This window comes from Geotrypetes seraphini, chromosome 8 (assembly GCF_902459505.1).
Source record: "Geotrypetes seraphini chromosome 8, aGeoSer1.1, whole genome shotgun sequence".
NCBI classification, from domain to species: Eukaryota; Metazoa; Chordata; class Amphibia; order Gymnophiona; family Dermophiidae; genus Geotrypetes; species Geotrypetes seraphini.
This window is the reverse complement of record NC_047091.1, coordinates 73,269,269-73,284,550: the sequence shown is the minus strand read 5'-3', so window position 1 is coordinate 73,284,550 and position 15,282 is coordinate 73,269,269. Positions and strand designations below refer to the sequence as shown.

General features: G+C 47.5%; 1 protein-coding gene across 5 annotated transcripts in view; it reads left to right on the top strand.

Moving 5' to 3' along the window:
- The window catches only part of RASGRP2 (RAS guanyl releasing protein 2), a 70,724-nt gene that overhangs the window by 20,448 nt on the left and 34,994 nt on the right, over positions 1 to 15,282 (top strand). For 4 of the 5 annotated variants that reach the window (XR_004540433.1, XM_033956308.1, XM_033956306.1 and 1 more), the window contains exons 5-9: positions 2,192 to 2,323; positions 10,804 to 10,954; positions 13,111 to 13,284; positions 14,741 to 14,857; positions 14,953 to 15,234. Coding sequence is in view for 4 of the 5 variants with exons in the window: in XM_033956308.1 (XP_033812199.1) it covers positions 2,192 to 2,323; positions 10,804 to 10,954; positions 13,111 to 13,284; positions 14,741 to 14,857; positions 14,953 to 15,234 (856 nt within the window). In the remaining variant the exon portion in view is untranslated. The remainder of the gene's footprint in view (positions 1 to 2,191; positions 2,324 to 10,803; positions 10,955 to 13,110; positions 13,285 to 14,740; positions 14,858 to 14,952; positions 15,235 to 15,282) is intronic. The other variant, XM_033956310.1, reaches the window with a different exon arrangement.

The following is a 15,282-nucleotide window of genomic DNA, read 5'->3' as shown; positions in this document are numbered from 1 at the left end:
TCTGACAGTTTATTGTGCTTATCTTGTAATATTTTATGTACATGAATTACCGTATTTTCACGCAAATAACGCGCACCCGTATAAAACGCGCACACGGGTATAGCGCGCAGAAATCACGATGATATGCACAAAAACTTTGGTATACCGCGCTCACGGGTATACCGCACATGCTGCCCGACGCTCCTTTCGCCCGCCCTGACTTTCCGACTCTCCGTTCACCCCCCCTGACTTCCGTGCACTGTCCCCCCTTGAAGGTCTGTCCCCATCCTGAAAGCCTGATGCCCCCCCCGACGTCCGATACATCCCTCCCCCCGAAGGACCGCCGACTCCCCAACAATATCGGGCCAGGAGGGAGCCCAAATCCTCCTGGCCACGGCGACCCCCTAACCCCACCCCGCACTACATTACGGGCAGGAGGGATCCCAGGCCCTCCTGCCCTCGACGCAAACCCCCCTCCCCCCAACGACTGCCCCCCCCAAGAACCTCCGACCGCCCCCCCAGCCGACCCGCGACCTCCCCTGGCGACCCCCACGACCCCCCCACCCCCCTTCCCCGTACCTTTGGTAGTTGGGCCAGAAGGGAGCCCAAACCCTCCTGGCCACGGCGACCCCCTAACCCCCCCCCGCACTACATTACGGGCAGGAAGGATCCCAGGCCCTCCTGCCCTCGACGCAAACCCCCCTCCCCCCCAACGACCGCCCCCCCCCAAGAACCTCCGACCGCTCCCCCAGCCGACCCGCGACCCCCCTGGCGACCCCCACGACCCCCCCACCCCCCTTCCCCGTACCTTTGGTAGTTGGCCGGACAGACGGGAGCCAAACCCGCCTGTCCGGCAGGCAGCCAACGAAGGAATGAGGCCGGATTGGCCCATCCATCCTAAAGCTCCGCCTACTGGTGGGGCCTAAGGCGCGTGGGCCAATCAGAATAGGCCCTGGAGCCTTAGGTCCCACCTGGGGGCGCGGCCTGAGGCACATGGTCGGGTTGGGCCCATGTGCCTCAGGCCGCGCCCCCAGGTGGGACCTAAGGCTCCAGGGCCTATTCTGATTGGCCCACGCGCCTTAGGCCCCACCAGTAGGCGGAGCTTTAGGATGGATGGGCCAATCCGGCCTCATTCCTTCGTTGGCTGCCTGCCGGACAGGCGGGTTTGGCTCCCGTCTGTCCGGCCAACTACCAAAGGTACGGGGAAGGGGGGTGGGGGGTCGTGGGGGTCGCCAGGGGGATCGCGGGTCGGCTGGGGGGCGGTCGGAGGTTCTTGGGGGGGGGGCGGGCGTTGGGGGGGAGGGGGGGTTGCGTCGAGGGCAGGAGGGCCTGGGATCCCTCCTGCCCGTAATGTAGTGCGGGGTGGGGTTAGGGGGTCGCCGTGGCCAGGAGGGTTTGGGCTCCCTTCTGGCCCGATATTGTCGGGAAGTCGGCGGTCCTTCGGGGTGGGGGTGCGAGTGGTCCTGCCGGGGGGGGGGATGTATCGGACGTCGGGGAGTCGGCCGGGCAAGAGGGCTTGGGCTCCCTCTTGCTCCGATCGTGGATGCGAGTGCGGGTGGGAGCGCGTGCGAGCGGTCGTTCGGGGTGGGGGTGCGAGTGGTCCTGCAGGGGGGGGGATGTATCGGACGTCGGGGAGTCGGCCGGGCAAGAGGGCTTGGGCTCCCTCTTGCTCCGATCGTGGGTGCGGGTGCGGGTGGGAGCGCGTGCGAGCGGTCGTTCGGGGTGGGGGTGCGAGTGGTCCTGCCGGGGGGGGGGGATGTATCGGACGTCGGGGAGTCGGCCGGGCAAGAGGGCTTGGGCTCCCTCTTGCTCCGATCGTGGGTGCGGGTGGGAGCGCGTGCGAGCGGTCGTTCGGGGTGGGGGTGCGAGCGGTCCTGCTGGGGGGGGTGAATCGGGCGTCGGGCGGGGTGGGAACTATGTTTTAAAACTTTTGTATACCGCGCTCACGCATATAACGCGCGAGGGGTATGCGCGGTAGGTAAAAACGCGTATAATGCGCGCGTTATATGCGTGAAAATACGGTACTTGTTGCACAATTGTAGTTTGAAAATTCAATAAAGATATACAAAAAAAAAAAAAAAGAAGCTCATCTCCATCACCTCAGCTGAGTAGAAGGGGGGAAAATTGTCTAGAAAGTAGCCCCAGCCCTGTTTTTTAACATACCATGGCTAATACAGTGAACTCCCTCCTCCTTCTCTGACGCTTCCCCCAGGTACTGGATCTCACAGTTTCCAGCGGAGTTTGATCTGAATCCTGAACTTGCTGAGCAAATCAAGGAGTTGAAGGGCCTTCTGGACCGAGAAGGGAGCCGGCGACAAAGCAGCCTGATTGATATCGAGAGTGTGTATGTAACGGGGAATGGTGAACGGGAAAGGGAGGGGGTTTGAGATAAAGGGAAGGGAATATATGGAAGCAGACTATAAAGTATTACAGGGATGAGTACATATAGTTTATAGTTCATTATTTCTTTTTAATATGTATATAATATTTGTAATCTGCTTTGGATAAAAGCAGAATAGAAATAATAAAGTATAAACTATATCCTTGAACATGCATCTGTACACATGCAGCTCCTGTTCACTTCATATTCAGTGTGATCTCGGGTGTTGATCAGGGCCAGGTTGGCACTGCTATACAAAAGGTACCTGGCTCTGTGTCCTGAGGCTGGGTGTTGCTGTGAAGGCAGTGTTTGCAGCCCTGGCGTGAGGTGAGGCGGATATGAATTCAGGGTTTGATTCTAAAAATCCTGATTGTAGGTGGCAGTAGGCATCCTATCGCCGTCTAACGGACCAATCAAGATACACGTTAAAAAAAAAAAAAAAAATTGATGGGGCGAACGACGCCTACAATGTAGGCATTGTTCACGCGTGTACAGAAATGCCTAAGGCTGGCATAGGTGTGGTTTATGCCAGGAGTGGTCTTAGGCATCCATAGGCGTGCCTAAGTGCTTCTTGCAGGTTCGAGGCAGATGCCTTAAATGTAGGCCTGTAAAATGCTGGCCTAAGTTTAAGGTGTCTGTAGAAGAAAATAGACGTGATTCTGGAAACGGCGCCTACCGACAATTGGCACACAGTAGACACCTGTTTTGCAGATGCCTGCCGCAGCAGGTGCCGTTTCCAGAATCAGGCCTTCAGAGCCCATGGTAGTAGGGATTGGGTGGGATCTCGAGTGCATGACCTCATCCCAGGGTGGTCGCTGCAGTGATGCGGCACAGGGAACGCCCCGGCAGGAGAAGGCCGCGAAGCAGCCTGTTTAGAGTGTTGCTGACGCTGCTGTTTGGAGGGAGGTATGTCAGTCTTGCAGTGGGAGGGTCAGCAGGGTTCTGCTGCCCGGGGGAATATAGGAGTGAGGGAGATATAGAAAGATGCTGCGCAAGGGTTCTGCTGCATGGGGGTGGGAGGGAGGGATAGAAAGATGCTGCAGAGAGAAGGCACAAGGTGATGGGTGAGAGGGGAGGAAAGATACTGCACATGTGGGGGAGAGAAAGGAAAGAGGGCGAATTGGGGTGGAGGAGAGGATGCGAAAGTTGATCATTATACATGAAAAAATAAGACAGCCATGAAAATAAGCCCTAGTGCGATTTTTGGACCCAAAATTAATATAAGACACTGTCTTATTTTCAGGGAAACACGGTACCAGTGCATAAACATGTATCATGATTATATTTTATTTTATTTTTGTACACCATTCAGATCATGTCCAACATTGAACAGTGAATAAAAATAAATAACATACAGTACATACTTCTCCCTTTTATCCAATTCTAACCCAACATGGTATTGTGGGTCCCTTTGCCCCATTATCCAGTACTGATCCAAGGTTCCAGTAGAGTGCTATGGAATACTCTTCCTCCAGAGCCAGTGCTGAGCCGCTGAGCAAGTGTCGAACATGGTACTGGGGCCACTTTTCCTTCTCATCTCATACTAGCCTAGTTTGCTAGGTCCTCTAGTTATGCTGGTTTTCCTTTCTTGGTATTTCTTTTTATTTACCACAAAAACCTTTTGGTTCTAAACGGTTTACAAAAGAGGTAAGATTGACCACAGTCGGCGAACTACAGTATAAATTGGCGGGCAAAGAATTTACAATATGATAATAAGCAGCTCTATACAAAGAGGTAGAGATGACCAATGTCATTGAGCTACAATATTTTTTATTTTTATTTTATTTCGTTAAAATATTTTTATCCTGCGTATCCGACAATATTAAGCGGGTTCCAATCTTGCATACATAATAAAATAAAAACATACAATAAACACTGACATACCATAAAAAACCCACAACATTCAAGACCATAAAAAATATAAAATAACATAGGAATCTAAAATAACATATGTATAAAAGAAAAAATAAATCACACTGCCTTCTAAAATGAGGGAATTCAACAGCCCCCTTCACATTCAATTACATCACCTAATAAATCGCCGTTCAAATAAAGCTGTTTACAAACCCTTCCTGAACTGAATCAATGTAGGGGCCTGTCTCAATTCCACAGGGAGAGCGTTCCAGCAAACTGGACCCTGAACAGAGAACATAGGGCCTGTTTTACAAAGCCGTGCTAGTGGCTGCCGCACAGCAACAGCTCCGAAGCCCTTTAAATCTCTATGGGATTCGGGGCCATTACTGCGCTGCAGCCACTAGTGCGGCTTTGTAAAACAGGCCCATAGTTTTGCGAGGTACTGATAACTTCACAAAGCTCAGAGGTGGCACCATCAAACACATCCTGTCCATAGAATTCAATGTGCATGATGGTTGATAGGATTGTAAACTTCAAAAAATTGGTATTAATAGTGATGATCTGTCCTTAAATAACACTGGAGATGATATAGGAAAATGTGCTTCCCGAAATAAGAAAAAATTAGTAAAAACAAAATGAATGAAAGGACCAATCAGTACGGGCCCAGTGCCCTCGTAACAACCGTTGGCCCCGGGCAGGTGTTTATGGAGTGACAAGCACTTAGAAATAAATCTAAATAAACCCTGCCCCGTACATCATCTTATCCTTGTATGTGTGTGATTATAGAAAAAATATATATACATAATAAATAATCGGGAGCACAAACATCCCCAGATTAAAGCAAAAGGAGAGAAAATCACCCCAAAAGAGTTCTCCCTGAAACCTGGGGATGTTTGTGCTCCCGATTATTTATTATGTATATATATTTTTTCTATAATCACACACATACAAGGATAAGATGATGTACGGGGCAGGGTTTATTTAGATTTATTTCTAAGTGCTTGTCACTCCATAAACACCTGCCCGGGGCCAACGGTTGTTACGAGGGCACTGGGCCCATACTGATTGGTCCTTTCATTCATTTTGTTTTTCCTAATTTTTTCTTATTTCGGGAAGCACATTTTCCTATATCATCTCCAGTGTTATTTAAGGACAGATCATCACTATTAATACCAATTTTTTTAAGTTTGGATTATCGTTGTTATTGGTATTTATATTTTGGTTTCTTTTTGGCCATTTTTGATAGGATTGTAAGCCAGAAGGCAAAACAGTCGGACAGTTTCCTTGCTGCAGCCTAATAATTGTGCATAGAACCTTATAAATTGGAAGGAGCGATAATAATGGACATCATATCCTAGGAGTCCTAGGAGGGATTGCCGAATTTAGAGAAGAGGTGTGTTTTTAGGAGCCTTCTAAAGTGCATGTACGAGGTTGATGCTCTGACCAGTTGGTTTCATTTTGGATCTCTGGAAGCGGCTTGGTATGATAGGAGTCAGTTGCTGAATCTTTTCTGAGGGCAGCCTATGACTGAAGGGAAGGTGAAGAATGATTGATGGCGTGTGGATCGTCCAGGTCCGGCGAATAGGAACTGATTAGTAAGGTAGTTCGGCTTGTCATTCAGTGGAAGGGGCATGCTTTCCCTTTTAATTGGGGTGTCGTTAGGAGGGTACAGCCAGGGCAGTTGTCCTGGACCTCAAGCCTGCTGAAAGCTGAAGAAAACACAGACTTCTGGGGTGCTTTTGGATCCTTTCCCAAATGTCTGCCCTCATCCCCAGCAAGTTCAACGCTGGCCCAGCATATGATTCGTACCTATCTTTCCTCTCTCACTTTCCTGTTTCATGCTGCTGTGGCCCAAGGGCTTACATCTGTTTCCTGTGTTCAGAGTATTTAATTAGGGATATATTTGGACTATGTGTGTTTGTTTTTTTTCTGGTTTTTCTCTCTTTATACATGCATAAATACACACACATACATATATACTTCTCCTCTCTCTCTCATATAAAGATTATATACCGGTACATACATAAATATACATATACACACACACATATATATATATACTGTATGTGTATACGTATATTTATGTATGTTTATAATCTTTATACATGAAAAGAAAAAGGATCTCTACATTAATATTCATGTTTTTGCAATATCATGAATACAGTAATTCACATACACTCAGAATTGTGTAATCTGGCCAAGAGCCGAAGCTCCTATAGCCAGACCCACCGCCCAATCACTGTGTTTGGAATGGTGACAAACAATAAAGAGTATCTACAACAGGGCTGCCCAAGTCCGGTCCTCGAGATCTACTGGCAGGCCAGGTTTTCAGGATACCCACAATGAACATGCATGAGAGAGATTTGCCTACACTGCCTTCCTGGTATGCAAATCTCTCTCATGCATGTTCATTGTGGATATCCTGAAAACCTGGCCTGCCAGTAGATCTCGAGGACCGGACTTGGGCAGCCCTGATCTACAGTATATGGTAACTATTCAAAAATTATTATTTGTATCATTCAGAAAGTACGTGTAACTTAGCTTTTGGGGTGTGAACGGGTCCCTTTCATGGGCCACGTTTCGCAAATCTTTTTCAAGGAACCCAAAAGTGAAGGCAAGTTGCACAACATCTTATTGAACAGCTTCCCTACCCTTATTTTGTGACTTAGGGCTCCTTTTACTAAGGTGCGCTAGCGTTTTTAGCGCACGCACAAAATTACCGCACGCTAAACTGCGCAGTACGCTTCTAGAATAATGCCAACTCAATGCTGGCGTTAAGGTCTAGTGCGCGCTATTCCGCGCATTAAGGCCCTAACGCACCTTTGTAAAAGTAGCCCAATCTTTATAAATACATAAATATATTATATACATATACATATTACATATATACATAAATATACATACACACACACACATGCACACACACATATATATATATATCTAATATAATAAAGAGCTAGCCGCGCATGCGCACTCCTATTTGCGTGTTCTGTGCGCTATACTCATATACATGTGTGTATGTATATTTATGTATATATATAATCTTTATATGAGAGAGAGAGGAGAAGTATGTGATCCAGAAAAAACAGAGAAACAATTGCTTGTATTTTTCTCTCACTACCACAGTAGCAGCTGTTGACAGTAGATAAGGACTAAAGAGGGAAGTTATCAATGTGGACTACTGAAATACTTGGAATATTGCATTCAGTTTTGGAGGCCCTATCTGACTAAGGATATAAGAAGACATGAAGTGGTCCAGAGGAAGGTGACAAAAATAGTAGAGGGTTTGTGCCAAAAGATGTACGAGAAGAGACTGGAAGACCTGGATATGTATACTCGAGAGGAGTGGAGGGATAGGGGTGATATGATACAGATGTTTATATACTTCAAAGATATTAATAGAAAACCAAATCTTTTCCAGAGATGGGAAAAATGGTAAAACTAGAGGGCATAAATTGAGGTTGCAGGGTGGTAGACTTAGGAGTAATGTTAGGAAATTCTATTTTCATGGAGAGGGTGGTTGATGCCTGGAATACCCTTCTGAGAGGTGGTGGGGATGAAAACGGTATTGGAATTCGAAAAAGTGTAGGATGAACACAGAGGATATCTGATTAGAAAATGATTCTGTAGCAAGGACATAGGAGTCTGTATTCTAAGTGAATTACCTCTTGTGAGCTGCTTGCAGAAAGATTTCAATCACATCTTTCAGCTCCTCTTTTACCAGTGGAGTATGGTGCCCTCCTGAGTTTTCCTTCTGCACGCGAGCTGAGATGATGTGTTCTAATCTGCTTTTTTTGGTTGTATTGTTTTTGGGTATTTTTTATCCTTTTTGTGAGGCTTTAGTGCCTAGAGGATCCCTATTTGGGACAACTCTGCCTGGGAAAGGACACAGATTCTATAAGGGTGGTCTACAGCTCACAGGGCAACCCCCAGGTGTACCTGTTGAGCCTGCCTGCTTTGTGCATGTTGGAAGTTCAGGGACCATTCCCCTGGAAGCTAGCTGTGTTTTTAGCTCCCCCATCCCGAGGCGAGAATCTGTGGAGGTTGAGCTTACAGTTGATGCCAGAATGACTGGTACCCAAAGATCTCCACTTTGGATCACATCTGACAGGAATTGAGGCAGAAAGTCTTCTCTATACAGTCAGGCTGTAAAAAAAGTTGGCACAGGCAGGGGAAAATTGGGAGTGGGGGGGGAGGGGGGTCTGAAAATTTGGTTTTTAAAGATTTCTGGGGTCGGAGATAGGGTCTCCCACATCCAAACCCCTTTCCCTGAATTTTTTGAGCTTCAGGGAAGCCCCCATGGACTGTCTTTGGTGCGAATTTGCTGGCGGTAGCTATCTTGGATTTTAAATGATCTTTTTTTCTAAAGCTTCCATCTTCCTCAGAACTCCTCGATTTGGCTCAAAATCAATTGAGATGGACTCCTCAGGCTGTTCTACCATGCCAGTTTTATGCTGGATGTTTGGCTGAGGAACGTCTGTGTACCATGTACCATGGGGCATACAAGGAAGGAGCTACAGCCTCGGGCTTAGCGACCTCTGAGTCCTCTAGGGCTGGAGAACCACAGGGGTGGTAGGGAAGAAATCCCTCTTGGACACCCCATACAGTGAATACACGAAACGCAAGTGCGTGGAAGTGGCAGAGCCCAAGAGTAGCCATTAAAAGGTCGTGCAGGGGCCTATGGAGCCTCCTGTTCAGGGGTTTACCTTGGACTTTGTTAATCTCCTGTGGAAAGCTTCTTTGACAGGTCCAGGATGTTTTGTGCAGACTGTGGGTGCATCAGCATTGGACCAGGGAGAGATTACTCTCCAGCAGACCTCCTTGCCACTAAGGAATCTGGCTCCCAACCTGAGTAGCCAAGCGGACCAGAGCTGGGGGAATTGGAGATCGGTCTCCATACCTTTGCTGGGTATAGTTTCTTGCTGGGAGGCCTGTCCATCATTGCTACCTGGATGTCTAACTGCCATCTAAAATTGAATATGGCTAAAACAGAGCTGCTCATCTTCCTGCCTAAACCTCGTCCCTCGTTCTCCATCTCTATGGACAACACTCTCATCCTTCCTGTTTTGTCTGCTCGTAATCTCAGGGTCATCTTTGACTCCTCTCTCCTTCACCGCCCAGATACAACATATCGCTAAAACCTGCCGCTTCTTCCTCTATAATATTGCCAAAGTCTGACCCTTCCTCTCTGAGCACACTACCAAAACACTTATCCACGCCCTCACCTTGTACTTAGACTACTGAACTCGCTACTCTCGGGCTTTCTACTTAGCCATCTTGCTCCCCTCCAATCCGTCCAGAACTCCAAGGTGAAGAGAACGAGAGGGCACTCGCTAAAGTTAGAAGGGAAAAGATTCCATACAAATGTAAGGAAGTTCTTCTTCACCCAGAGAGTGGTAGAAATCTGGAATGCTCTTCCAGAGACTGTTATAGGGGAAAGCACCCTTCAGGGATTCAAGAAAAGGTTGGATAAGTTCCTACTGGAACAGAACATATGCAAGTAAGGCTAGACTCAAATAGGGCACTGGTCTTTTACCTAAGGGTCACCGCGTGAGCGGACTGCTGGGCACGATGGACCACTGGTCTGACCCAGCAGCGGCAATTCTTATGTTCCGTGAGAGCTGCTTTACTCATGTTACCCCTTTCCTAAAGTCACTTCATTGGCTTCCCATCCATTTCCAAATACAATTCAAACTCCTCTTACTGACATACAAATGCACTCAGCTGTCCCGCACTATCTCTCCACACTTATCTCTCCCTATAATTCCCCCCCATGAGCTCTGCTCAGCTTGTAAGTCCCTCCTTTCTGTGCCCTTTACTTTGGCTGCCAACTCCAGATTCCGTCCCTTCTGCCTTGCGCCATATGCTTGGAACAAGCTGTCCTAATCCCTTCGCCACGCCCTGTTTCTGGCAGTGTTCAAGGCCAGGTTAAAAGCCCACCTCTTTGAGAGTGCTTTTGTCTCTGAACTCCTCTCACCTTGGGTTCAGCATCCCCAACCCTATATGTCATGCTTGAGAAGAGGCCATCATGGTGCAGGCACAATGAGCAAATACTTTGTCAAAGCATGTGCTTGTTCTAACATACTCAGACACAAGAAGCAGTTGAAATCTGAAACAGTACTTTGGTAGTCATGACTTTTTCTTTTACAACTTGAGACAGAGTGAGTTGCATTTTCTCAGGAAAGGATTAGTAAGCTCAGGAACTGAAACAACATTCAATCCTTAACCCCTAAAATAGAACATTGCCATCTGGTGGTCTTATTTTAGAGCGCATCTTTAATATAGTAGGCTTTACCAGATGGCTGTTGTAGATCTCAGCACTCCCCACCCTTTGGCTCCTCTTCTCCCTTGCGGGCAGGAGAAGCAGCTGCAGAGAGGTAGTGTATATCATGGAGCCTATCTCCCTGCTGCTATCCTGCTGTTACCATTACCAGTCTGTTTGCCAGGGAGAAAGGAAAGCCAGACTTTTAATTATGGTGGTGCTGTTATGGCTTATATTAAAGGGATGTCCAATTTTCTGGAAATGCATTAATGGTCACCCTGTCCTTCTTTGCCCTTTACTTCATGGAGGTGTTTCATCTGTGTTGCAGGCCTTCCTATGAGTGGAAGCGGCAGGTCACCCAGAGGAACCCTGTGGCCCAGAAGAAACGGAAAATGTCACTGCTTTTTGACCATTTACAGTCATCTGAGCTGGCTGAACATCTCACCTATCTAGAGTACCGCTCATTCAACAAAATTCTAGTAGGTGGTCTCAGAGGAAGTGAGAATGGCTTAACCTATTCTTATTGATCTGGAATCATGTTGGGATGTCATGTAATAAAGCATGTACAGGATTGCTTTAACCTCTTCTTGGTGGTCTGGAGCCCTTGCAACAAGGCAGTAACCACAATATTAGCTCAGCCTGCCTTGGTGGTTTCCTCCAGTGATAGCTCACTCTGATAGAAAGTCTCAAGTAAAGTGGAGAATGAATGAGCGTTTGGGCATAATGTGGGTGCTTTCACTTAGGTGCTCCAGGGAGTGTGGATAGGGTTACCAGATGCCCGTGAAAACCTGGACATGGCTAATTTATCAAGGACTGTCTGGGTGCCCAGATGGTTTTTGAAAAATGGGGGAGTATGTCCAGATTTAGCTGACTCTCCTGACTCCCCCACCTGTTTCTCCAGTCCCCTACCCTCCCTCTGCCGACCTCCGATTCTGCTTCCCCTTACAATCTCCCAACTCCTTCTCCTACCTTCTCCCAGGCCAGCCACTGTAATTTAATCTTTGGGCAGCCTGCGGCAGCAGCAACAAGGTGAGCCTTCTACCGCCAGCCTACCCTTGAAGCCACCTCTCTGTAAGTCCCACCTATGCGGGAACAGGAACTCACTGCAGAGAGGCAGTTTCCGGAACAGGCTGGCGGTAGCAGGTTTACCTTGTTGTTGCTGCTGCCTGAATATTAAATTACAACGGCCAGCCTGGGAGGAAGTAGGTGAGGGAATCGGAAGATAGAGAGAATATGAGAGGAAGCAGCATCAGAGGTAAGAGGAGAGAGGGTAGGGGACTGGAGAAACAGGAGGAAGGGGGCTGTAGAAACAGCACGGAGGGAGGGAGGATGGAGAAACAGCATAGAGGAAGGGAGGGAGGGGGCTGGAGAAACAGCATGGATGGAGGGGAGCTGAGGAAACAGCATAGAGGGAGTGAAGGAGAGGGGCTGGAGAAACAGCATGGTGGGAGGGATGTCTGGAGAAGCATTATGGAAAGGAGAAAGTATAGAAAAGAGCATGGAATAGGGTAGTGCTGGATGGGAGAGGAGAAACAGAAACAGCAGGAAAGGAGGTTGGAAGGAGAGAGAGGTGTTGATGTTGGGGGGGAGGGTTGAAGGTTGGAAGGAGAGAAAGAAAGAAAGTACACACAGGAGAGGGGGGTTGGAAGGAGAGAAAGAGAGAGAGAGAAAGAAAGAAAGAAGCACCCTGTGGGGGGGGGGGGGGAAGGGTTGGAGCAAGGGAAAGAGAGAGAGAGAGAAGCACTAAAAGGGTAGAGAACATGGGAAGAAGGATCAAGGAAATGGGTGGAGTGTGGGCAGGGTCATGTGTCCTCTTTTTTTGTGTGTGTTCACGAATATGGCAACCCTGCGTGTGGAGAGAACCAATTTCATAATGGCATCTGAGCCAGCCATAGATCTGTTATAACTACAGTCGCATAAATGTGTCCGGGTTGTGCATAACCCACAGTATTCTGTAAGATATGCATATAAGTGGGAGACACGCCTGTGTCCCAGCAATGCTCCGTCCACATGTACACCCCTTGTGCTTGCATGCTGTGCCGCTTATCTGCACCCTTACAGAACAGTGCTTAGTTGCTTTCCTGCCACTAATGCGCGTAAGTATACACTTATCTGTGAAAGTGCTAGTAATCTGTAAATATACACTTGCAAGCAGGGCAGGATTAATTTGTCAAGGGTCCCTAGGTACACAAGTACACTGGGCCCCCTGCCCTGCCCCACCCCACCATGCGCCCAGCTGGAAACAGGAAGCTGCGTCAGAGGGAAGCTTTGGGCAAGCAGCACAGTTCCCATTGTCTTTCTTATCCGCGTTGCTTGCTTGTCTTACTTTCCGTCGATGGGAGGGGGCCGAGTTCCTGATCGGGGGGGGGGGGGGCCCGCATTGCCGATTGATGCTGGAGAGGCCCATCGCCGTTTGGAAAAAACAATGTTGATGCCGTCCTTCATCGGGTACCCCTGACTATTTCGGGCCCTAAGCACCTGCCTACTTGGCCTATTGGTTAATCCTGCCCTGCTTGCAAGGGGCATGTACACAGCGGTGTCAAGTTATGGAATTGTCCTGTTTGTGCCAGTGTGGTACTGATGGAGGGAGGGGACACTAGGGACCTAACACAGACCTCACAGTGCTGGTCTCCAGTTTCAGGACTATCACAGCTTCGTGATGCACGGCTGCACTGTGGATAACCCCATCCTGGAGCGCTTCATCACCCTCTTCAACAGCGTCTCGCAGTGGATTCAGCTCATGGTGCTCAGCAAACCCACCGCTCAACAGCGGGCCCAAGTCATCACTCAGTTCGTCAAAGTGGCGCAAGTGAGAGATCTCATCCCCCCCCCATCCCTTCTGGATTCTTTTTCCTTTGTCTGGCTTCTTGCCCCACTCTCTGGCGTTCTCTCTTCCTATTTCTTGGGTTGTTGATTGGTCTCTTTCTGTAGCTTCTGTCTATCTCTTTGCCTGTGTGTCTCAGTTTCTGTGGTCTGTCTTTTATCTCTTGCCTTAATGTATTACTGCCATTTTTTTCTCCCTTACTAACACTTTCTCATTCTTTCCACGGCATACTGTTGCATGCTGTGTTTTTAGATTATGTTATTAGATACGGCCTATAACCACTTTGGTTTTATTGGCTATGTATTCCATTTCCCATCTTAGAACACCAATCAGTCAAACCAGCCACATCGAGTATCATTTTTATTGTTTTCAACAAAATAACAATTAACATCAAAGAAAACACAATAAACCAATAATAAAATAAGGCAAGAAACCTCATCAAATTGGGACAGAATTAAATTGTGAATTGAACTGGACAAATGTACTGCGGTACTTCAGATATGCCTCTGTCCAGCAATCTGTTTAGATCCTACAGGATCATGAATTAAATATGCTGTTGCAAAGTATTGAGTCTTTAGACTAGATTTAGATTTCTTATGCTAGATTTCCAATTGCAGGTCCTGAAGTACAGTCCGTTCTCATTATTCGCACATTCCTGATGCATGATTCTGCATATCTGCGGTTGCATCCATTTTGATTGCTATTCGCCATTCACACCATGTGTTTGCGTATTTGTGAACTTGCTCTTCCATAATCAGCTTTCTTTGCTTTTGCTTTCACTTTGTGGTCTGCTGTTTGCTTCCAGATATGGCTCCCAAGCCTCCAGAGTGTGAATTACAGGCATCTACTGATACTCCAAGTGCTGTCCAATGCAGGAATCTAAACTTATTTCCCCAATAGGTTCCTTTATTCACTTACTGCGATTTTGAGATGCAATGTGTACAGCTGGAATCTAACCTTTATTTTGCGGATTGCAAACATTTTCATGAACCATACTACCACGAATAACGAGAACGGACTGTAGTCTATTCCTTAAGCAACTACTGCAAAGGCTGAGTGCCTATTCAATCAAAGTTCATCATCTCATATGAGGGGATCACAACGAGATTTGTTGTGACTACTTGAATGCACGTGCTGGGACATAAGAGATTGACAAACCAGCAAGAAAAAGAAAGGGAGACCAGTGTAAGAAACTTGTTGAGTTAAGATGATTTTAAAACAAATTCTAAGTGATATAGGGAGACAGGGTTTGGCTTTAAGTAAAGGAGTTATATGACCATATTACTTGGATCCAGAAATAAGCGTAATAGCAAAACACAAGTGTACTGCATATCTAACTCAGTCAGTTTCTCTATTTTTCTATGGCCTGTGTACATGACTGCTTGTTTTATGGCTTATGCGCCATCTCTCTCCCATTTTGACTGTCTCCCTTCTCTCCCAGAAACTTCTGCATCTGCAGAACTTCAACACGCTTATGGCTGTGGTGGGGGGTTTGAGTCACAGCTCTATTTCTCGCCTAAAGGAAACACAGAGTTTTGTAAGCCCAGAGACCACTAAGGTAGGTTGAACCTTAATCTCTCTTATTCTCCCTCTGTCTCTGCCTTTTCAATGTCTGCTCTTCTGACACAGTCTCTCTCTTTTCAACCATGAGAGATCTTCGAAGGCCTGACAGAGCTGGTGACCTCCTGTGGGAACTATAGCCAGTATCGTAAACGCTTCTCTGAGTGTACCAGCTTCCGCTTCCCTATCTTGGGTGTGCATTTGAAGGACCTGATTGCCGTTCACGTGGCATTACCGGACTGGCTGGATAAGGCCAAGACCCAGGTCAATGGAGTGAAGATGCAGCAGTTATACACTATCCTAAATGAACTGGTGTTCATTCAGACCCTCAAACCTCCTTTTGAAGCCAACATGGACCTTATCAACCTTCTGACGGTATGATAGAGGGGTGGAAAGGCAGAGAGAACTAGACCTCAACTGATC